We start from the raw sequence: 24,826 nt of genomic DNA, 5'->3' as shown, positions 1-24,826 counted from the left end.
CTGCCAATGTTGGCTTTGCCAATTCCTGAATAATTGTTGCATAACCATTGGCAAAGCCAATAGTGCTGGCTTTAAATCTTAAAATGTTATTTTGCATAGTTCTCAGATGGCTGCTTTGTTGCATCTAGGGGTAACTGGACACACATCTTGTAATGGTCTGAAAATAAGTATCCAACATACCATTTAAAGATAGCTGCTATGTTGTATCTTGACACAATGTGACAGCCATATTGGATGCATACAAAATATCATTCCAAGATGGTCACCTGCCTCCATTGTCTTTGCCAATACTTGTGCTGCTGTTCTACAAGCATTGGTAAAGCCAATACCAGCAGTGACAGGAGACAGGTGGAGCCTGGATGGAGCATGTGAGGACCAGTGGAGGTGTTCACCCACCCTGGCATCAGTGGAGGGAGCAGTACAGAGCTCGGTATAGATGACTGGGTAATGGAGCAAGGGGAGAGAAACAGCTACTAAGCCAGGCAACATGAAGCAATAACCTTGGAGAAAGGCAAGCCTCAGACATCTACCATTGGTGTCAGAACCACTGTAGAAGGAGATGCAGCAAGGTGGGGGGAGGGGGCGGGGAGGGGAAAGGTGATGTAATACAGCACAGAGTGAAAAACAATAAAAGATGAAAAAAAGGCCATGCTCTCCCATCTAGTGCTCAAAGTCAAATGCCATACAAACGTACAAAGGGAATAGTTCCCCGAGGTCAGAAGTGGAAGAATACAATCATCCAATAAAAACAAGCATTTGCAATGCAAATTGGTGTCGCATTTGCTTGAGTTTGAGCTACTAGTGTTGTAAATGACAATGTCTTTTACTGAGTTTGTGGCATGCTGACTTGGGTCGTATTTTGTGTGAGGCACATGTCGTGGCATTGCTGTACTGGAACGCAAACAAATGATGGATGAAATGCTGAATAAATCATACATTCACCCCCAGTCAAGAGATCTGGGTTAAATCCATCGTTCTTTAGCTCACCATACCCCCTCTGTTTAGACCCAGTCATGTGTAAATCAGTCTTGACTTTGTGCCTCATGGGAACAGTCCAGACCGAACTGCCAAGCCAGGTCCTCCCTGGACTGGAAACAAGCATCCTGAGACCGGTTTCTGAGTATTACACTTCATCAGCCAGGCTAGCTTGAATCCAGTGGCACAGTGAGCAAGGGACCCACGTCTGGGCATACCCATCCCACTTAGGGCGGAAAGTGCTATGCAAGCAAATGATGAACGGAATGCTGAATAAACCATACATTCACCCCCAGTCAAGAGAGCTGAGTTAAATCCATCATTCTTTTGCTCACCATGCCACCCCAGTTCAGACTCAGCCATATGCAAATCAGTCTTGACCCTGTGCCTCATGGCAACAGACTAGACCGAACTGCCAAGCCAGGTCCTCCCTGGACCGGAAACAAGCATCCTGGGACGGGTTTCTGGGTATTACCCTTCATCAGCCAGGCTAGCTTGAATCCAGTGGCACAGTGAGCAAGGGACCCACGGCTGGGCATACGCATCCCACTTAGGGTGAAAAGTGCTACGCAAACAAATGATGGACGGAATGCTGAATAAATCATACATTCACCCCCAGTCAAGAGATCTGGTTTAAATCCATCGTTCTTTTGCTCACCATGCCACCCCAGTTTAGACCCAGCCATATGTTCTGTAAGACACCGTCTGACAACTTGGAAATAACATATATAGGAAGCACCAGAAATAAATAAACTGTAAAAGAAATACTGCATTATATTCAGGTGGCAGGTGTGTTCTTGGGTAGGGATAGGTTGCAATGAAAGACAAGGAGGGGTTGCATAATGGGCCTGTGTACATTAGTGGAGGAGTTTTGGGATGTGGGAGCAGGTGAGTAAATTATAAGGATCAGTGGGCAGGGGTGGCAAGGGCTTCAGGAGGTTATCTAGAATGGGAGGGGCAAGATGTGCAGTTGATATAGGTGAGAAAGGACTAGTAGGTAGTACAGGGAAGGTGTATCAGTTATGGAATGCGAAGGGGTGTTAGGATATGGAGGAAGGGTGTGAAGATGAATATGACATGGTGAGTAAACTAATACAATACTAATACAAAGCGACAGTCACTGGAGTTTAGATTAATAAATGACATGCGAGACTAATGTGTGCCAGTTCTGGCCGCGCCAATGTCTAGAAGTGCTGTCAGTTAAAAAACAAATTGTGTATTGATCTTGAATTAACCACATAATAAAGAATGAATTTTAAATATTGAAAATGTATTTTCATTTAGGATTGATGAAAGTAAACGAACAAGGGAAGACTCCTTACGAATAATAAAAGCAGATGCATTGTTTTCACATAGGGCCAGATCTTGATTGCCGGACTTCTCTGAAAACAAACTGCATCCTCGATATAACTGTTACAAACGTATGGGATTTTCAATTAGCAGAGAAAGGCATGGGTGAAGTAAAATGACTTCACCTTAATCTTCTTAAGGATATGTCCCGGAAACAAATGCAACTGTCCAGCTTGATGGTTTCAGAGATGCTGCAGGCATACTGGCAGGTGATGTCACTGCTGGTGCGTGAAACAAGGTCTTACAATAAACATACTTGGGTGGTGCATAATCTATGCTTGGATGCACAGTCTTTGTGCAGAAGATAATGAAAGGCCGAGGCCACTTCTTTACACACTCAGTTTGCAGAGTAGACCAGACGGCCACAGAGCACCGTGGGGGGAAGGGGGGGGGGGTAAAGTCCCAATACTGGAACTGAAAGAGCCTCCCCCCCAACCCCGGTCCAAACCCCGCACCCCGGGAGCAGGGTGACACTGAATGATTACAAACCCTGCTACCAGCAGGCCTGTGTGCTTTGATTTCCTAACAGTGGCCATGCGCAATTTGTGGACCTCAGAGAGGTTGATTCGAGCTGCCAGGTAGCCTGCAAGCTGAACATGCACCTCTGCGGCAGGAGCCCTGATTGCTGTATTTCACAGTTCAAACTGTGGCGGGGAAGAGGGGTCCAGTGTGTTGTCCGTTAGTTGCACCAGTCATGGCTCTAGCAATTTAATTAGCATTGCATATAGCAGCACAGCAGTATTTACTTAAGGACATTATTTTAATACAGGCTGAGCTCACTGTCAGTCTCTGTGCACTTACTTAGTTCTTGCGAGCTGGTGCTGTGGCAACAGATGGACCTTCCAGCGTGGCCAGCCTGCAACAACGTGAACTCGGTCGCAGGCCCGCGGCAATGCCACACACTGCATCGAGCACCATTGTGCCCTTTTCTTAACCTCATCTTTTGCCGTCCATAATCTTGCAACTCCACAACCTCTGCCGCACGAGGAAGCAGGTGGGGCAGGTGATACCACGCAGCAGGGTACCACCCACAACTTTCTTTGGAGAGTCTAAGGGGAGAGTAATGTATCTGTGATCCGTCGTGGCCCTCATAATGTTGCCTGTCACAAGCAAGCACCCTCTCCCCTGACGGTTCGTATATGGGCTTCATTTAAGGCTCAATCTGATTGCGCCTTCACAGCGCCCGATGGCCACAGGTACGCTAAGGATCAAAATCATTATGCGCAGTGACAGCGCAAGAGTATGCGGTGTCCCAAATTATAAATGACAATTTATCAGCACAAGTGAAGAACAAAAACAAACAATTAGGCGCCATATTGGAACTGAGCTTTTACCACAAGGACCACATCAATATAAATGCAAGTTTAGACTTTGAAGCAAATAAAACAAGCAGTATGTGATGCCAGGGATGCCTTTTTGTTGATGTGCATAAATAAAGTGGCATAGACTTGCGAAGCGGGTCCACGCCAAAGCTCCGGCCGCGCCGTGCATAACTAATAGGAAAGGGCGCAGCCTCCCGACGAGGGCCCATGCTAAAAGATGGAGCTTCAGATCACTTACTCTCCCCGTGCCTACCAAATAATGAATGTGTTCATGTGTAACGTAACTGGTGCTCATGTAAAGTGCTCCAATACCTTTGGGTCCAGTTTGCACTATATAAAACTACAAAAAAAACGTCTGACCTGCAGTAGCCAAATGGGAGGAGGGAAGATAGGTAATCACACGCTGTACTGTGTGATGGCCAACGAAAATGTCCTCTGAGTGAAATCGCTGGAAAGAGAGCTAAGCACACAAAGGAGGGACTTTTCCAGAAATGCACCAATAAAAAGCTAGCATTTCTGAATGCCATAGATAGTAACCAATGGCAATTGGTGGGTTTACCAAACCCCACAGAAGAGATATAATGGGTCGAAGTGTAAACAAGCATATTATATGCTGACGGCATTCTTCTGTATGTCACAAACCCCGATGAGACGCTCCAGAGTATCATGGGTAGTTTTGAAGGCTATTGTGCACATGCAGGGTATAAAATCAACTGGGAGAAATCTTGTCTATATCCGGTGGGTCGGGTGGAGGGTCAGACAGACACATTAGTCAGCTCCAGATAGCACGTAATGGTATAAAATATCTTGGAATTTATGTCACCATATATAAAGCCGAAGCTCAAAATTGCAATCTCTGTAGAGTACTCAAAGAGTTTAGCACAGATGTAGAAAGATGGAAATCTTTGCCACTAACATTACTGGGCAGAGCGGCGCTTTACAAAATGATAGTACTCCCAAAATTTGTATATATCCTTCAAAACACATGCCAACCGGTACCAGAAGATGCATTCATCAAAATTGATGACACACTGAGGACGTTCCAATGGGACGAGAGGCCCCCAAGGGTAGCACTGCAACGCCATCAGTACAATAGAGGCATATCCCTACCACATCTCAGAGCATACTACTGGGCGGTCCACTTGATTGCGTGAACGAATGGGAACATATGCCGGGAGACCACCCCACATATGCACTGGAATATGCGTAATTTGACAAACGCCCACACACACACTACCTCTATGGTGGGAAGGGAACTACAGAACTTTTGATGGCCACACAAGTGGTGATAATAGCGTGGAAGAAAGCGGAAAGGCAAATGAAGTGGGACAAACGAGTTACAAGGGAAACCCCTCTTTGGGTGGGGGGACGACTTAAAGAATTCATGAAACTGACTGGATTTGGAGGATGGGATTTGCTGGGGATCTCACACATCAAAGACATATTAGACCGTACTGAACTCGTGACATTTTCCTTCCTCCAGACAGAGTATGGCATGCACCAGACACAATACTATAATTACCTGCAGCTAGCACATGCTTGGAGGGCACATGGTATAGACGTAGACAATCTCCCCCAATATGCCCCTTTAGAGGGACGACTCTTGATGGGCGAAATCAAGGAAAAGGCAGTCACCTGGACGTACGGAACCATAATAAATAATAAACTGGACTCTCTAACGAAATTTAAGCGAAATGGGAGGTAGAACTGGGCGAGATTGACGACCTGGACTGGGAAATTGCGCTTCAGCGGGGAGATCGGCACAGGGCTGTGAAGGTATCATAAAGCGCAGACGCCCGCTAGTAGCGGCCGCGCCGCTGCCTTGGAATACATTGCCGCCGTGACCTTCTGGCGGTGCAGTCGTGTGGTCAGAAGACACCGGACAGCACTGAGGGGTGCCATCTAGGATCCAGGGACACAGAAGAAGCAGTCCCTGCTGCACATCCAGTATGCTGCACACGGAATACGTCAGCCCGTTGGTGAGGGTAAAGGTTGTGCCGGGCATTAGCTGACGATTGTACAGGATGCTACCAGCGTTAGGGAGTATTGGGACGCGCCGGGCGAGGATGGCCTACGAGTGCCCCACAGAGAGGCTGCAACAGCAGGACGTCTGACTGCCCTGAAAAGCTTCAGAAAGGGAAGACTATAGCAGTGCCACCTAAGGCTGTAAATTGCTCATCAGTGAAGGCGGCCGGCTGTGGTAGAGCTGGGTTTTGTACCAGACAGCGGAGAGGCACGAATCGGACACAATGGGGAAGCCAGATACGAGGCAGCCAAGGCTCACCTTCGACAAAAAAGCAAACAAAGTGGCGGAGGTCGAGACTGGGCAGCAGAGTCAGGTGGGGGAGGGGGCCACTTCGATGCCACCGGCAGAAGACATCTGTGCCATGTTTAAGGACCTTAAGATGAGCCTTCAGGGTCTCGATTCCAAAATGGACTCCCTGGCGGTGAGCATGGATCGTATAACACAGAGAATGGACAAACAGGAGGGCCGAATGGGAGTGCTGGAAACCAGAGTCACCGAGGTGGAAGAGGAAGAGGGGCAGACGGAAATGGTTAAAAAAATGCGTGAGATGGATGGGGTGCTACAGGTAATCCGGTCAAAGAATGAGGATTTGGAAGCACGCTCGAGAAGAAATAACGTGCCAATCACTGGCGTATCGGAAACCACAGACATCCAGAACATGGAGAGATACATAGAGCCCATGAGGAAAGAGCTTTTTGGCTCTGCTTTGTCCCCCATGTTCCTCATAGAGTGCGCACATAGAACATTGGGCCCCAGATCGTAGCCTGGAGCTCCGCCGAGACCTATCCTGGCAAGAGTCCTAAACTACAGAGATAGAGATGCGATACTTCGATCGGCGCGAGAGAAAGGGAATGTGCAATATGACGGAAACACCATCGCCATTTACCCAGACTTCACGTTACAGGTTCAGGCAGCCCGCAGGGAGTTCCTGCCAGCTAAAAAGATCTTCCAACAGATCGGCACTAAATACTCGCTAATCTATCCAGCTAAGTTGAGTATACAAGGGCCAGGCAAGCCCACCTCATTCACGGATGCGAGAGCTGCCCTGACGTATACCAAGCAGCTGGCCAAGGAGCAGAGACAAAAGCTGCAGTTGGAAGACGCGCCTGAGGCAATTAACCTGAGCGACAATGACTGAGGACTTTGGTGTGCCGCCTAGAGGAGCAGCTAAGTACAAGATATAGAGATATTGTGTTGGGATGGTTTATCAGCAAATGCTGTTTCAGGTGCATAAGACTTTATTAGATAGCCTTGCATAGTTTTCCGGAGATGTTGGGGTTCTCCTGGCACATAAAGGGATACTGATGTGCAGACAAAATGGCTTTCTGACCCGGGGGGACTAGTATACAGCTCAGCCACCCTGCCATGAGCGTAGGGGTGTTATGCCGGTGGACTCATGTTCTCCGCGGGATGATTCCCTCAGAGCTCCTAATATGGGCCTTTGTTTTCAAGTTTTGGGTACTGGGTGGGAATTCACAACCTGTTTGGGGGGTTGGTGTGGGTGGGGATGAGGAATAAAGTTAGCCTTTTTCTGGGATATCTGCCACAAGATCAATATAAAACCAATAGTCGATGGGGGAGGACACAGGGGGATATGTTCCTATTGAGACGCCGCTCAGCTGTTAATGCAGACAACACTTGGCTTCAAGATCTCTTCGTAACAGTACCGGGAGATCATAAGTTCCTTGTGGGTTGTCGCTTTGAGTGGTCTATGTTACCACGATGTCATCTCTAAAATGTATTACTTGGAATATCAGGGGTGTGAATGATTGCCGTAAGGCGAGATTAGTACGCTCATACCTGACCAGACACAGAGTGGACATATGTCTGCTGCAGGAGATCCACCTGACGGATAGCACGGCAGGTATGTTAAGAAACAAAAGATGGGGGGAGATAATTGCTGGCGGGTACTCCAACTATTCACGGGGAGTTGCTGTGCTGCTGCGTAGGGGAATGCAATGGTGCACACACCGCACAGTTATAGACAGAGAAGGCCGATACATCTTGATACAGGGTACACTATACAATACACCCACGATGATCATAAATAACTATGGTCCCAACACGGACGACCCTGTTTTTTTTCTGTAACATTGGACATATGTTGCAAACATCAAACAACACCTCGGTCATATGGGGGGAGACTTCAATGCGGTCCTTTCGGACATTGCTGATAGGTATGGTAAAGCACGTGAGCACCACCCGAGAGCAGCTGCGACGCTGCAAGACATTATAGCTGACATGCAACTAGTAGACTCATGGAGAGTGCTACACCCGACACCTCGAGAGGGCACATGTGTGACGCGACATTGTGGCGCCTGGTCGAGGCTAGACTTTTGGTTGCTGTCTAGGGACATGCATGCTTGGGTAACGGTGGCTGAGCATCACCCACGTACATTCTCAGACCATGCACCAGTATTGCTGACGCTGAAGGTGCCAGGGCCATATATCGCTCCGTTCAATTGGAGATTTCCCTCCGGAGCACTGCAAGACCAAGTCTTTAGAGAGGAATTACGGGGGAAAATAGAAGATTACTTTACACTAAATGAAGGCTCAGTGGATTCCCCTGGCATGTTGTGGGAGGCGTTTAGGCTGTAGTGCGCGGCAATTGTATTGCACTCAAGGCGGGGGTTATTAGAGATATCCGTACTACACTGCGAAGACTAGAGCTAGAGAAACTAGAGGAAATGCAGACTCGCTTTCCAACGCCAGCTAATATGGCACAGATCCGGGCTAAGCTAACAGAATATCAAGCAGAAGCGGAACGAGAAGCAGTGTATTTATAAAAAAATGCACAGGCAAGGCGATATGGAGAAGGAGACAGAGCCAGGAAAACTCTGGCGGGATTGCTCAGGTCGCCAAGGGGTGCGGAATACATAACTGAAATAAGTACAGAGGACGGGCAGCTGGTCAGGTCACTGCCGGAAATTCTTGCCACAATGGTCCGGTATTACGGAAATTTATATACATCCAAGACTGCCCCTTCCCAATCTGACTTAACAGACTACCTTGATACCATGGCATTGGCATGGTTGAGCAATAGTGCAAGGCAATACATGGAGCTTCCCATTATGGTGGAAGATGTTCGGCAAGTAATAGGTAGTATGCCGGCTGGAAAGGCTCCGGGGCTGACGGGTTGACAGCGGCCTTTTATAAAGAATACTCAGATTTACTGGCGCCACGTCTGTTGCAGGTATATCACGAGGCTATGGAGACAGGCATCCTCCCCCCCACATTGAGAGAGGCTATTATCATAGCCTTGTTGAAACCTGGCAAAGATCCCACAGCCCCGGACTTGTATCGCCCCCTCTCCCTAATAAATCTGGATGCTAAAATCTATGCCAAACTCATAGCCAATAGGCTGCAACCCATGCTACCGCAAATAGCACTGCCAGATCAGTCTGGTTTCATACCGGGCCGATCAACTGCCCATAATTTACGTACGCTGTTTGGTGTTTTGCACTATCTGGCCCCTTATGTCCAGGCAATTGCTGCACTACTAGACGCCACTAAGGTGTTTGATTCGTTAGAGTGTCAATTTCTCTTCATTTTACTGCCCCGCATGGGGTTTAGCCCCTTGTTTATTAAACAAATACAGTTGTTGTACATGAAACCTATGGCTAGGGTGCGAATAAATGGGCAGACGTTGGAACCTTTCGTCGTAACCAGGGGAACGAGACAGGGCTGTCCACTACTGCCACGGAGCCATTGACGGCCCGTCTCTGCCAGCACCACACGCAGAGGAGCATTGGGTTCACGACCAGAGGTTTGCTGATCTCAATGTATGCGGATGACATGATAGTGTACCTCACAAACCCCAGGGACAATTTTGGGTCAGTGATGCGAGAGATAGTCTGGTAGGGCGGCCTTGCAGGTATACAGGTGAACTGGTCCAAGTCCGTGATATTTCCGCTCACTGATAACACACGTCAGTTTGACACAGAGTACCCCATCAAGTGGGCGGCAGAGGAGGTTAAATACCTAGGAATATGGGTAAGCAGGTCGGTACAGGAAATATGGTTGGCAAACTATGGTAGGGTAATGGACTGGATAGTAAGCAAGCTCCAGAAATGGAGGCAGCTACCGTTGTCACTAATGGGGCGTATAGCCATCATAAAAATGGTGATACTTCCCAAGCTCGTATATTTGTTCGTCAACATACCGATGCCGCTAAATACTAATATTTTTAGACAACTGCGATCTCATGTACTCGAACTGGTATGGGCGGGTAAACAGCCGAGAGTATCCTGGAAGCTGTTGACACTGCCCTTTGCTCAGGGGGGCTTGGGTGCTCCTGATTTCGAGCTTTATACGTATAGTGCGCAGGCGCAGTTTTTGCATTTTTGGCAGCATCCTACGCCCTTCCAGCCCCATGTAGCGATAGAAATAGATAGAGTGGCTCCTACCCCGCTAGAAACGGCGTTATATCAGCCTTAGAAATGGCCCCATTCAGAAATTGATACGGAAGAAACATTGAGATGGGCATGGAAAGGGATAGCTAAAAGGGCCAATATAGTGGAATTATATGCACCATCTATGCCGCTGAGGGGTAACCCACTATTGGCTCCACTAGTGGACAAGGCGATAACGCTTAGAGCAACGGCTCATGCCCTAATGAAGGGTGGGGATCTTTTCCCCGATAATACTTTCCTAACACTGCAACAGATGTGCAAAGATCAAACACCCACGGCATCAGATACATTCCTATACTATCAATTACGGGCGTGCCATGCTCGATATGCGTCCTTCCCGCAAGTACCGTCGACACTACCTGCGTTAGAAAACGTACTGGCAAGTCCGTCTCCTCGCAAGTTGATTACGCGCATATACAGCATAATGCAAAAAGAATCACCGATAACAGAACGCACGGCTATGGTGGAGTGGGAGGCGGATTCAGGTATTGTTATCACAGATAAGCAGTGGAAATACTGTTGCTCGCGGCTAGAACACCTCTCGCCTGACTATAGATTGAGGCTAACCCACTTCAATTACTTGCACAGATTATACAGAACGCCATCACAGTTACATCGCATGGGCATACACCAAGACACGAACTGTTTGAGATGCGGAGCTCCTAGCGCTACATTCTCCCATTTAGCATGGGACTGCGATCCGATAGGAGGTTACTGGGAGGCAGTGTTTAGACATATTCGGCAAATCACAGGTCATCAGTTGCCGGCCACTCCACTGACGGCGCTTTTGAGCTTCGTATCTGAGGTCCCAAAGAAATCCCGTAAGCTTACGGCCATGTTGCTACTGCAGGCAAAGAGACAGGTGGCGATTCATTGGAAAAAACAACAGCCCCCTACTATAGCGGAATGGCTAAACGCAGTGATGTATTGTAAAGACCAGCTGTCCCACTATTGGGTGTTAATGCCTAGCAGATCCAGACCGGCTGACATCTGGACACCACTGGTGGTCTGGCTGGCTGCGGGGGGTTCTGACCTTCAGAAGCGCTAGGCAGATAGAAACTGCAGGGGTCGTCACAATACGTATGCCAGAACTAATCTATGCAGCATGCGTTATACATTTTGGGAAGTAAAGGGAGAGACTATTTGGGATCGCGAGACACATCGCGAGACACATAGGGGACTCTGGAGATAGTTGGTCCACGACAACCAAGTAAACTGCGGGGCATGCTGGGTGGCGTCGAAATACACTAGGAGAAGGCAGACAGGGTGGGGGGGAGGGGAGGGAGGTTGGCTTGTTTAGATTTTAAATATACATATTTGCGTAACCAGCTGTAATAAGATAACGTATGGGTACAGTGGATGCTTTACAACGGATGTGATATATCGCTGCCAGCCCGCTGGGTTGTAGGCACACAAGCTGTGTTCTGCTAATAAGGCTGATGCTAGTAATAAGCTGCCGGCCTCCGGGTTGTAGGCAAAAAGCTGTGTGAACATATCCGCTCCTGTACATTTCTTGAAAAAAATTAAAATAAAAAAAATAAGTATTGCTTACAATACTGTCTGTGACAGAAAGCTAAAGCTGAACGCAAAAATGAGTCTTTGACCTTAAGCATGTTTTTTTTCATACGATGTCCTAGCACAGTAACTACAGCCTTTTTTTGTTACTGTTCTCAGTGATGTTTACCGACACTGTTCCACAAAGTTTCCCTATGTCTGAGTTTAGACCGATGTAACCCAGTATACTTACATTAGATATTGTAAGTGCATGAAAGCACTTTTGTGGAGGGCCGGTAGCAATCTGATACCTGGCACTCTAGAAACAATATATTTATAAATGTAATTAAAAAAAGAACAGTGGTGGTGGGGGGCAATGGAGGAGTGTGTGGGAGAAAGGTAACAGAGTGGCAGGGTCCACACAGGAGAGAGCAATATATCTCCTTACAGCAAAAGCATATGAACGAAACAACAACACAGTCTAAGGGAAAAAGCACACAAGGAAGAGAGCAACATGGAGTGCCGGGTGGCAGAAGAGAGGGAGCAAACACAAAGCATGGTAGATGGGTATTTTGGAAACAGAGAGTAGAAACACAAAAGAGAGCTGGAAAACATATGCACTCTGATGAATTACTTATCCAAAAAGAAAAAAGAAATTCCCTAAAAGTGAGCAGTGGAAGAACATAAGTCAGACAGTCAAGCGGATGTTAAAGAGATGTAACTCTAGGGGAGGGACAAACAAGATGGACAAGGAACACAATCAAATAAGAAGCAAGCAAATTAGAGTGATGATAAAGCCAACCAGTGGTAAACCATAACTGGGTTTAAGCCCCTATAAGTTCTTGGTAAGCCCATAATAGGTCTTTTGCTTGCACTGGCTGGAAGCAATCTATTGGTAATGTATTGGTACAACATAGCTTCATTAACAGGTGGAAATCTGCTGTTTTAACAATGTTTTACCTTTTACTAGGACTGTCAGCTATAAAGCATTTAATCTATAAATGTGTGTTTAAATTATGTCTGTACATCTGCAGGTGCAGAACTGTGTGACAACGAGGTCTTGTTGGTGCCTGACTCATCCATAAATGCCCATATGTTGTGGAGGTATTTTGCTAATGTATCAGAGTTTGCTGGTTGTTACACTGCCACAAGTGTAAAAGACAAGTACATGAAAGCAATGGGGTCCCTTTGTAAAATACGTAGATGGACCTCTAACATTCCTGCTATACTGGCATTATTGATCAGCCACCCTCCTTCGGCTCAATGGGCCCACACGTTTCATAACAGCATTGTTCTGGCTTTGCAGTAAATGTCTGGAGCCCTCAGCTTTAATGAGAGTAGAGATTCTGACCTGCTGCCTGGGAGGGACTGCTGAGTAGTGTCCCTTACACTGAAGGAGTGTATTCTACCACCCCGAAGGCAAAAGTAGGCTATCATTTTTTTTAATGGAACAATTTTTATTACTTTATAATACGAGGGATTCTCTAATCTCAGTATATTCTCCTGTCTTTAATTTATTTATAATCGGCAACTTGTGACACACTCAGTCACTGATTATAAAGAAAAGAAGTCAGAACTTGACTATTATTAGTTATTACAGTTGAGTTCTGATGTCACAATGCCTGCTGCCAGAGCCAGCAGCCGAGTTGAAAGACAAGTCAGGTCACAGAGCATAATTAAAGCAGCTGTTAAATGCAATGAAAAGGAATGTTGCTTTTCTTTCTTCTGCTCTGTTTTTTAGCTTACCATGATAAGCAGAGAGAACATATTTATTTTGTGCACGCCTTTCAGTGGTGTGTCCCCGGAAGAGATCTACGCTCGGTTCAGGCTAAATTAGTTACCCTCCCCCGCCTTAATAAAGCTAACTGGGGAGGTAGGAGTTTTTGCCATTGTGCTGCTAAGGCATGGAATGGTTTGCCTTTCCAGCTTAGAAATATCACAGAGCTTTTCTCCTTTAGGAAAGAATTAAAAACCTGGCTATTCATATAATCTCCTCCTTCAGCATAATCACTGGCTAATCTCAGGTGGGTAGTGTACAGCGCCAGGACACCTCTGGGTAACAGAGCGCTATAGAAGTCTTTTTAACATAACATAACATAACATAACATAACATAACATAACATAACATAGTGAGCGAAAAGCTAGAATCTTTCTGCATGTTTCTAAACATTAAAAGTCAGTACAGCTGAGAGTTTCCATGCCGTTAAGGTGATTTTATTTCGGAAAATGCGGTCAGTCAGAACAACGGCCGCCATTTTGTTTTTTGTGACGATAGTTTCCTGATGCATTCGTTACCTTTTTATCAGTGCCATTCACTACGGGATTGATATTATATCATATGAACAAAGGTTTTTCTTCATTTGCGGTATAATTTCCTGGTCTTCTTTGTGACAATTATTGGAGTACCTCCTGCAGAATCTTTTTTCTTCAGTTTTTTGTTTTCTTTTCTTCATCGCTCTGTTGCGGATTTCCTCCAACTTTGACAAGTATTGTTATCTGAATCATCTTCCCTTGTGACCGTTTCTTCCATCACCAAAAGAGACTTTGTCTTCCTTTTCTTCATGGCAATGCCGCGTGGTGCTCGCAGTGGTGCTCGTGCTGGGGCTCACCAAGCTATCTCCCCGCCACTGGCTGATACCAACCCTTTTAATGTCCTACGAGATAATATGGATGAAGCTCCCTCGGAATCCGCTGATCCTAAAACCTCCTCCTCGGCGGATACTCGCCCCAAACAACTCTCCAAACTACCAGCAGCTTCGCCCTCTGGCAAACGGGTAAAAATTAACCCTCCTTCTCCTACTAATCCACCCTCTTCAGTCTCTATGGAGCTTCTCCTTGATGAAATTCGTGCTCTGAAACCTTATATGGAGGAAACTAATTTGCGCTTACAAAGCCTTGAAGACAACTGGTCTCACACAATCCAGAGAGTTGTGGCCCTTGAACAAAGAGTTGACGCGTCTGAGGATACCATACATCAGGTACCCATTTTACATACAGAAATTGATCGTCTTAAACAGCAAGTCGAACAATTGGAAAACCGCAACAGGCGCAACAACCTGCGTATCTATGGTCTGGTTGAAGGCCTTGAAGGTTCTAATCCAATTTCATTTTTTCAGTCATTCTTACCGTCTCTTCTTGGTCTTCCTGAATCTCCTCCTTTGAACATTCAACGCGCTCACCGTTTGGGCCGGTTGTCTGCTTCTTCCTCCTCCTCAGCGAGACCTAGAGGTACTATCTTATATTTTCTGGAATATACGGACCTGCTCAAAGTGCTCCAAGCTGCCAAACAAAAAGGAAAGATCTCTTGGCATGGCTCCAATCTATGTTTTACTCAGGACTATGCCAAAGTGACTGCAGATCGTCGGAAAAAGTTCCTGGAAATGAGACCTGCTCTTCGAAGTCTTAATGCGAGATATGGCCTTTTTCATCCATGCCTTTTTAAAGTGACATATAATAACAAGACTGTTTCTTATGAAGACCCGGCTGTTCTCCAACATTTTTGACTACTTGTCGTCATGAGTCTATGGATGTTTCCAGATTGTAACTGTTTTGTTTCCCTCATGTAGAATGTTTGCTGTTTTACTGTATATGGTTCTGTTGTTCCGCATTGTTAACATTTGTATTTTGTCTTTTTCCCCTTAGTTTTGGATATTTGGGCCCCTGTTTGTTATCCTCTTCAATTTTCCTGGATGACGTCCTCCCTGCCGTTGTTGCCCTGTGGTTTCCCGTTCGGCGTTCCATTTCCCTGATGTGGTTCCAACACCCTCATCCTTTCTTGTTCTCTTGTGGTATGTCCTTTGCCATTGTGTTCTTATGTTTATGGAATTGGTTGTTTTTGCTTTGTCGCTCTCTTCTCTTTATTCTATTCTCTTCTCTTGCTCCTTATCTCTTTTTTCATTACCATTGTTTCATTCTTTCTCCTTTTACTCTTACCTATTGCTCTTTTCTTTCTCTTTCTCTCTTTCTCTTTACCCAGTCACTTCAATCTATTTTTTACCCCTTTTTCTTATTTGTTGATTCCTATTTCATTCTCGTTCTCTCTCTGTACTCTTTGATTTTCTTCCCTTTTCAAGGTAATGTGTTTATGGTGGTTCCTTGGTCGTATATATTAAATTATGTATCTGCTTTTCTTTCTTGTACTTGATATTATCTCTTCTCCCTGCAATGCTTTGTTTTTCCTTCTCTTACTAATGTAAGGATTACTATCCAGTTTTTCTCTACTTATGCTTTTCTGTTTTCCTTTTATTTACATTTTCTTCCTTATCTGTGAATGACTTTGAATATTTTATCCTGGAATGTTAAAGGTCTTGGGTCACCTATTAAACGCCAAAGAGTTTTATCTTATGTAGCAAATTTAAAAGGGGATATTGTTTTATTACAAGAAATTCATGTTAAAGATACTGAAATTTCTAAGTTGCGTCGTAATTGGGTTGGTCATGTTTTTGCCTCGCCTGGGTCTGGGAAGCGCAATGGTGTCGCCATTCTATGCCATAAGAAGTTAGATGTTCAGCTTGTCAATCAAGATAATGATGCAGATGGTAGGTGGGTAGCAGTTTCTCTGTTGATTAATAAAATTCCTCTGACTATTATCAATATTTATGCTCCCACTGTTCCAGATAAAGTCTTTTGGCCCCATATTCTTTCCTTGCTCATGCATGTCACTGATGATTATCTAATTTTGGGTGGTGACTGTAATATGGTTATAGACCCCTTTTTGGACAGAAGATCTGATTCTAGGTTCTCCCCCTCCCACATGCACTCTCTGTTTACCTCCACTATTTCCCAAAGAGCCCTTGTTGATTCGTGGAGGCTTTGCCACCCTACTCTTAGAGAGTACACCTTTTACTCACCTCCTCACTCCTCCCAGTCCCGGTTAGATTATATTTTCATTTCCAAAGCCCTCACTCAGCTTATCACTCATTCAGACATAGGTTCTATCTTAATCTCTGACCATGCTCCAGTCTCCTTAAGTCTGGAATTACTCCCCCCCGTGAAAGGCACTAGGAGATGGAGGTTTAATAACTCTCTTTTACTGGATCCACAATTCACACCAGCTTTTATGGACTTTGCCTCTTCATTTTTTGTAGACAATGACTCGCCTCAGTTAACCCCTTCCCTTATTTGGGATACATTTAAAGCCGCTTCTAGAGATTTCATTATTACATTTGTTGCCCGTAAACGTCGTAAAGCCTCTCAATCGACTCAGTTGCTTAACGCACAAATTAAACAATTAGAACACTCCTTTTACCTCTCTAAGAAACAATCCGACCTAGATAATCTTATTAAGGCTAAGCTCTCCTTTAATAAAATTTCTACCGATTCTGCCAATTTATTTTTACTTAAGTCTAGTGCTAAGTATTACACTGCCCAAAATAAAGCCGGTAATCTTTTAGCTAGATACCTCAAAGTCAAGAAAGAACGTACTAAAATTGAATCCATTGTTACCTCCTCCAATGTTGTGGTTCATAAAGACGAAGATATTTTGGCTGAATTTACGGATTTTTACCAGCGTTTATATACTCCGGAATCCTCTCCGGTCGTATCCGAAATTTCTCGTTATTTATCTTCCATTGCCCCACCTTCCTCTTCAGAGGTTGATTTCTCCCCTTTAGAGGCTGACATTACTCACAAAGATATTCTGGAGGCTATTCAAGTTCTAAAGAGGGGTAAAGCCCCTGGCCCTGATGGGTTTACTATAGAATTTTATTCCCATTTCTCCTCCTTACTTCTTCCTAGAATTCACCAACTATTCTCATCCTTTATAACATCCCAAAAATCTGAAGGTACCTTTCAGGAGGCCCTTATTTGTCTTCTCCCCAAAGATGGTAAAGATCACACCTTCTGTAAGAATTATAGGTCCATTTCCTTAATTAATTTAGATTACAAAATTTTTGCCAAGATCCTTGCACTTCGTTTAGAAAAAATTCTTCCAAAATTAATCGCCAAAGAACAATGTGGATTTATCAAAGGACGTCACTTATCTGACAATACCCGTCTTTTCTTTAATGTTTTAAGTAAATCTCATTCCCATAAGTCGTCATTGGCAGCTATTGCATTGGACGCTGAGAAAGCTTTTGATAGAGTCAACTGGCAATTTATCTTTTCCTCTCTTTCTTGGTTTGGTTTCGGCCCTAAGTTTCTTTCTTATGTCTCAATGCTTTATTCTTCTCCTAGGTCCTTTATTTTAGCCAATGGCCTTGTCTCCTCTTCCTTTCCTCTTCTTCGTGGTGTTCGACAGGGTTGTCCGCTGTCTCCGCTCCTATTTATACTAGCACTAGAACCCTTTTTAACTAAAATTCGTATGAACGCTGATATTTCTGGTTTCCCTTATGGTTCTACACAGTTAAAGATCTCTGCATATGCAGATTATATTTTGTTATTTCTCTCGAATCCCCATACATCTCTCCCGGCATTTTTATCAGAAGTTTCGAACTATGCATCAGTGTCTGGATATAAGCTTAATGTAGACAAATGCGAAATCCTTCCTCTTAATAAATTCTGTTTTCATGCCGATTTCTTAACTTCTTCCTTTAACTGGAGCCCGAACAAAATCAAATATCTTGGTCTTTGGTTTACACCTTCTATTAAGGACACAGTGGCGTTGAACATTAAAAATTTATTAACAGCTCTTACTGCCTCTACGAAACAATGGCATCCTTTGTTCTTATCTTGGTGGGGTAGATTAGACTCTATCAAGATGATGTTGGTGCCTTTAGTCTTATTTCTCTTGTCGAATCTTCCGGTTCACATTCCTAAGTTTTATTACAAGAATATTTATTCCGTATTATCTAAATTTTTATGGCAAAACAAGACTGCCAGAATGTCTTTTTCTAGGCTTAAATCTCCTAAACACTTAGGTGGTGTCAATTTTCCAGATTTTTCGTCATACCATACTTCCTTTTTTCTTACTCATTCTGCTTCTTTTATTTCTGATCATACTCCTGACCCCTCCTCTTGTCCTTTGTGGGTAGAGGTTGAGACTTCCTTTTTTCAACCCTTTACGTTTGAAGAATTTGTTTCATTGTCACAAGCTCCAAAGAAATTTTCTCTTCCTATTCTTCAACATGTTTGCAAGACTTTTCAACCTATTATTTTGCATAACCTGGATGACCGTGCTCGTTTTTTACAATCCCCTATTTGGTATAACTCTCTTATCAAGATTAAAAATAGATCTATTTTTTGGAGTGATTGGCTATCTATATGTCTTAAATGGACTCATCAACTCTTTCACGATGGTTCTTTTATCCCCCTTTCTGTTCTTCAGGATCGTTTCTCTCTTCCCCTCTCTTCTTACCCTAAATATATTCTACTAAAATCGGCGGCTCAAGCTACTTTTGATGCTCTTACGGATACTTCCATTCAATATAATTCTTCTCTCATTTCCTTACCATTTTTGCATTCCTCTCCATCTGCTTCTCAAATTTACATAAAATTGCGTGATTCGTCTGCTAATCAAGTGAAATCTGCTGTAGAGTGTGCTTGGGAATCGGATTTAGAGGATTGTTTTCCTCTTACTACCTGGGATAACATTTGGATCAAATTAAGGAAATCGTCTAGAGCGGCAAATACAACTCAAACGCTATTTTTTATATACAATCGACTTTTAATCACCCCATCCAAACTACACCACATTGACCCCTCTATCCCGTCCATCTGTTGGTCCTGTTCGGCTTTAGTGGCTGATCTTAAACACATGTTGTTTACTTGCCCTGTTGTTCACCTTTTTTGGGGCAAAGTTTGGCAACAAATCAATTCCATTTTTTCTACCAATTTCCCCTTTTCTCTTTCTCATATTTTTCTTGGGAGTCTCTCACAATTGTGGTCCTCCTCCAACACTGATACCTCTATTGTTGATCTCCTTCTTGCTGTGGCGTTTCAACAAATCACGAAAGCTTGGAAGGATACATCCCTTATTTCCTACCAAGCATGGTGGTATGGGGTTTGTTATAACCATAGGCTAGATAGAGCATATGTCCACCCTATTTCCCTTGCGATTAAAAGGGACTTATTATGGCTACCCATTACTTCTTTTCTAAATTTGTCTGCCCAATCCATTCCCTTACATAACCCCTGCAGGGAGGAAGTACCTAAACCTCCTTGATGTTCTTGTTTTTATTAATAATTCTGATAGTATTAATGTATGTAATTTGCCAATTTGTGCTATCCCTTGTTAAATACTAATTCCCGTATTATGAAATCATATTTTTTCTTTATACTGCCACTTATTTAATATATTGCTGTAATATGTTTTTGATGATATCCCTTTTTCTTTCCTTCTTTTCTTCTTTCTCTTTTTCTCTCTACTTCTCCTATTGTTCTGAAATGTTTTTACATTGTATTTTTTATCACAAGTGTATATTATTATTGTACTGCAACTTCTTTCGTTCTTCAATAAAATCCTCTTTAAACTGAAAAAAAAAAAAAGTCAGTACAGCTTTTTATTCTTCCCATTTGCAAGCATGCTTGCTCTTTTATATGGAATAGCTACGCACCAAGGTTTTAAGTGGTTTGTGGGAAAGGTGATGGTGTGATCATGTATTATATAGGATAAAGTACCCACTGGCGTACTTTATAAGGGTTTTGCAAGTCACCTCAAAAGTCCATAATCTTATAAAGGAACTCGGCCATCGGCCTCATTTCTCTATATGATTATGGAACTCCTCTGTGACTTGCAAATTCCTTATAATGTACGGCAGGGGGTACTTTATTCCTTAAATACGCTTGACCACATTAGAGATCCTTAAATACACCCTCCATCCGCCTCCCCGAGGATACCACATTATTGCATCCAGATTCCCCATATTTTCTGATATTTATTGTGACATTCAATAGTAGGCAAGTATTGAAGAGGCTATTGCCCTAACCGTGGGAAAATATGTATCAAAATATTTATCCCCTTGTGTCCGTTCTCTGCATGAACTTTAACGCCCTCTTAGCTAGACAGCGAATAACCACATCACAAATCCACTTCCAACACCCAGCTTAAGTTCCTTAAGTTCAATAGTTCCCTTGTTTTGGTATTGTTCTGCTGGGCCTCTTGTTTCGTTTTTTGCACTTCAGATACAATTCTTTTTGCACTTTTTTTTATATCATGGTTTAACATGGTTAGTTACTATGATACAATGGGAAATTAAAAATGGTCATCCTGTACACTTATGTAATGTATGCATGTGCACGCATCATGACACAAACAGGAGTATGCGTCACAAACATGGGTGTATATTAGCAGCCATCTTGTAATTGGATTTCATGAACAGAAAGCCCATTTTAAGGTTGCCAGCCATGCGTGTGCATGAATCTTGATGCATGTGTTCACATGCCAATGCCAACAAGCATTGGAAAAGCCAGAAGCTTGACTGTTAAAAATGCACAAAGAAAAGTGCACTACAGGAAAGAGATGTTAAATATATTAATAATTTAAAAGTCTTTAACTTACTAAAACAATTCAGTGTATAACAGCAACACAGTTTGCACTTTTGCTAGTAAAAACTTGTAAAAAAAAAGCCTCTACTCTATTCCCAAGCCATTCCTTCCATTTGTAGTCAAATGAGACCGGTTGACATTGCCATTGCTTGTTTGTAAAAGATGTGCTAGTGAGTGTGAAAGGTACATGAAAGGAATTGAGTGTAACTGCTGATGGCATAGCAGTGTGTGGTTTTATTTTAATTGCTGATACACTGTAGAATACTTCTCTGAAAAAAACAACAACTCAGGAATAGATTGCTGTATGATGGCACAGAAAACAGACATACGCTATTTAATATGAGTTGAGCCTTCATCATCCCTAGTGAATTCTTGAAGTTAAGTTAGTTCATTGGTGGCTATTGAACACACTCACATGTATGCTCCATATGTCTCCAGTAACATGCAATTATGAGTTAATCCCGTCAGAATGAGGAATTACTGTTTGGGCTTGGATTTACTATGCAGTATTTTGCATGCTATTCTATTGCTATGCTATATGCTATTGCATGCTATTCTATTTCTTGTGTAGTTTAACACACACTTATCAACTACTCTAAGCAGCTTATACAAGTTTGCAGATAAACTTTTTGATAAAAGTGTATATGGGGCTGTTGTAAGGTAGAGGGAGGGTGTGTGAAGGAAGGAGTGGAAAGTGTTGGCTGGCAGGGGGGCATTGCTACCCCATACCTTGTCGGAGGTTCAGGCAGTGATTGGAAAGTTCAAAAATCAGATAGGAGGGAGAAAGAAGGGGCTTAGGTCCACTCAGCTTCCTTGTCTCAATATATCAAAAAATCAGTAGTAGAGTGGATCACTGGTCCTGGGAAACCAGGGTATTGCATGGTTAGTACTTTGTACTGTTTAAGAAACCCTCATTCACGTTTGGTTAAGGATCGGGATTAGCGGTATATCTTGATTCTCCGCTGGATTTGGTATTAACGTGATCGCATAATCATTGGGTTAATCCAATGCTTCCTCCACCCGGAGGCTTTTACCACTGGTAATCACAGTAGTGATCGTGAATAAAAAAGGTGAGGTGATTGTGGTGAGGAAAAAAGTTGTTTAAAAATCTCGTAAAGCCAGTAGATTTCTTTATTAGTACTGGATTCGGGATAGGTTAAAAAGAGTTTTTTAGTTGTGCACGTATCCGACTTATTATGGTCAAGTGCACTTTTTAAAATTGTGTCCAAAAAAGGTCGACATGTTTCAGCCCTCGTCAGCCCCTAGGGGTCAAGTGGGCTTTCTTCAGGACCTGGTGCAAAACAGAGTGACCTTAACTACAGGCACCCTTGTGGATGTGCAGGAATATTATTTCCTTCTTGGTTGCACATTCAATCTGGTCTCCTTCGTTACAGGCCACAACGGGTACTCTAGGGGGGTCGCTTCACGCTCTCTTTGGCGTCGGTCTGTGACCTGTGCTGACTCTGCCTCCTAGGACCCGGTCGGGTCCTAGGAGGCAGAGTCAGCACAGGTCACAGACCGACGCCAAAGAGAGCGTGAAGCGACCCCCCTAGAGTACCCGTTGTGGCCTGTAACGAAGGAGACCAGATTGAATGTGCAACCAAGAAGGAAATAATATTCCTGCACATCCACAAGGGTGCCTGTAGTTAAGGTCACTCTGTTTTGCACCAGGTCCTGAAGAAAGCCCACTTGACCCCTAGGGGCTGACGAGGGCTGAAACATGTCGACCTTTTTTGGACACAATTTTAAAAAGTGCACTTGACCATAATAAGTCGGATACGTGCACAACTAAAAAACTCTTTTTAACCTATCCCGAATCCAGTACTAATAAAGAAATCTACTGGCTTTACGAGATTTTTAAACAACTTTTTTCCTCACCACAATCACCTCACCTTTTTTATTCACGATCACTACTGTGATTACCAGTGGTAAAAGCCTCCGGGTGGAGGAAGCATTGGATTAACCCAATGATTATGCGATCACGTTAATACCAAATCCAGCGGAGAATCAAGATATACCGCTAATCCCGATCCTTAACCAAACGTGAATGAGGGTTTCTTAAACAGTACAAAGTACTAACCATGCAATACCCTGGTTTCCCAGGACCAGTGATCCACTCTACTACTGATTTAGTGATTGGAAAGTGTCATGGCTTCTATGTAGTCTTTTTCTACAAGAGGATGGACTGAAACCGTTTCATGCCAATGAGTGTTGCGCATCTGAGTAGATGTGGCTTACTATTGTTGTACTCCTCGCTTACTCATGAAGCCACCAGTACTACAGGCTTAATCCTTGAATTTAGGAGTACTACAAGGGCAAGTCAAAGCAAAATCTTTTTGAAGTGAGGCAGTAGAGTTCGGATACACACCTTAGTAACTGCATCCGTGCCTCAGACAGTGTGACATTCAGATGCACTTCTTGTTAAATGCTTCCATGTGCCAGAACATGTAGCATTCTGAAGTGGATATTGTTTAATTGGATCCATATATCAGAACATATATCTTATTTGACATATATATCCTATTAATTGCACATCAAACCATGTAGCATGCTAATGCAAGTCTTCTCAAATACACCCGTGACTTAGAACATTTAGCATTAATGCACCCCGTCCCAGAGAATATTACATTCAGAGGCAGTACTTGTTCAGCGTTTCCGTGTTTCAGAGTATGTGCTATGTTTATCTTTCCATCCTCTAGAGTCAACCAGTCCCTACCCATTAACTTGAACTTATAAGTTTGTCCACTAATACCCATCCATCCATCCATTAACCACCTACAATCATGCATTCATCCATCTACTCAACTCACACACATGTATTCATCCTCCACCCGAATCCATTCTTGTATCCATCTAGTTATGCGCCCACACACATCGTTGTAGTAACATATCCAGTGCTGTCCATGCCACATCCATGTAATTATCTTTTCATCTATGTGTCCGTCCACACAGTCATAAATCCATCCCTTCAAGTCTCATGCATTTTCTCGTATTTGTGATCTGACTGCATGTGTGCCTGCTTGTATGTTGTCTTCGTGTTCATATGTGCTTCTGTGTGTATTGTTCGAGTGTGTACCGGTGGCTGTATGTGTGTTATCTGTTGTTCATCTAAACGTGTCACACCACCAAAACGCCATTACGACAAAAACACCAAACAACATATATTCCTAAAATAAGCCAGACACATGCTTATCCTCAGCTGACATGCAAAACAAAAGCTGCTTTGTGCACATCACCCCTGTTCTCCTAATGAGCGCCATATTCCTTTTCGCTGTCATTACATCGCCCATAAACTGTTTCAAAGTGCTATTTTAAAAATACTTATTTTAACATCCTTAGAATTACAAAAAATCCCCAAAACATCCCAATGTCGTTTACACAGTTCAGTCACTTTTGAGAACTAAAACAGTCCAGCAGTTGCTTTTAAGATTAATCATAACCATGAACAAACAAAATATTTCTCTGAGCTCAACAACAGCGTACATTCTTTCAGTACCATTTTTTGGACGCCATCACGGAATTGCAAGGTTTCATTTTAAATCAGAAAAATAATATATTTACCCTGCTACTCTATGACTGATATAATAACTTTGAGTAATTCATCTTTTTGGAGACAAATCCACTTAGTCTCTGCCAAAGAACTGTTACTTTATGCATCCATTTCATTTTTCGTTGAAATTACCTAAAAAATGACACCATTAACAGAGATCTGATTTTCAAGCATCGGCTTTAATGAAAAACATGAAAAAATACCTTTTTTAGCGAAAGCCTGCAGATCTCCTTCCATTACGTGGCTGCAAAAAACATAAGGTGAGTATAAGAAA

At 43.5% G+C, this 24,826-nt stretch overlaps 1 protein-coding gene across 3 annotated transcripts in view; it reads right to left on the bottom strand.

The window, feature by feature from the left end:
- NMU (neuromedin U) overlaps positions 1 to 24,826 on the bottom strand; it is a 405,214-nt gene that overhangs the window by 60,157 nt on the left and 320,231 nt on the right. For all 3 annotated transcript variants that reach the window (XM_085643295.1, XM_085643297.1, XM_085643296.1), the window contains one exon: positions 24,756 to 24,796. In XM_085643295.1, coding sequence (XP_085499421.1) covers positions 24,761 to 24,796 — 36 coding nt within the window. In that variant the 3' untranslated portion in view covers positions 24,756 to 24,760. The remainder of the gene's footprint in view (positions 1 to 24,755; positions 24,797 to 24,826) is intronic.

The sequence above is a fragment of the Triturus cristatus genome, chromosome 2_2, assembly GCF_964204655.1.
Source record: "Triturus cristatus chromosome 2_2, aTriCri1.1, whole genome shotgun sequence".
Lineage (NCBI taxonomy): Eukaryota > Metazoa > Chordata > Amphibia > Caudata > Salamandridae > Triturus > Triturus cristatus.
The sequence above is the reverse complement of the archived record's forward strand: the minus strand, read 5'-3'. Positions and strand labels throughout refer to the sequence as shown.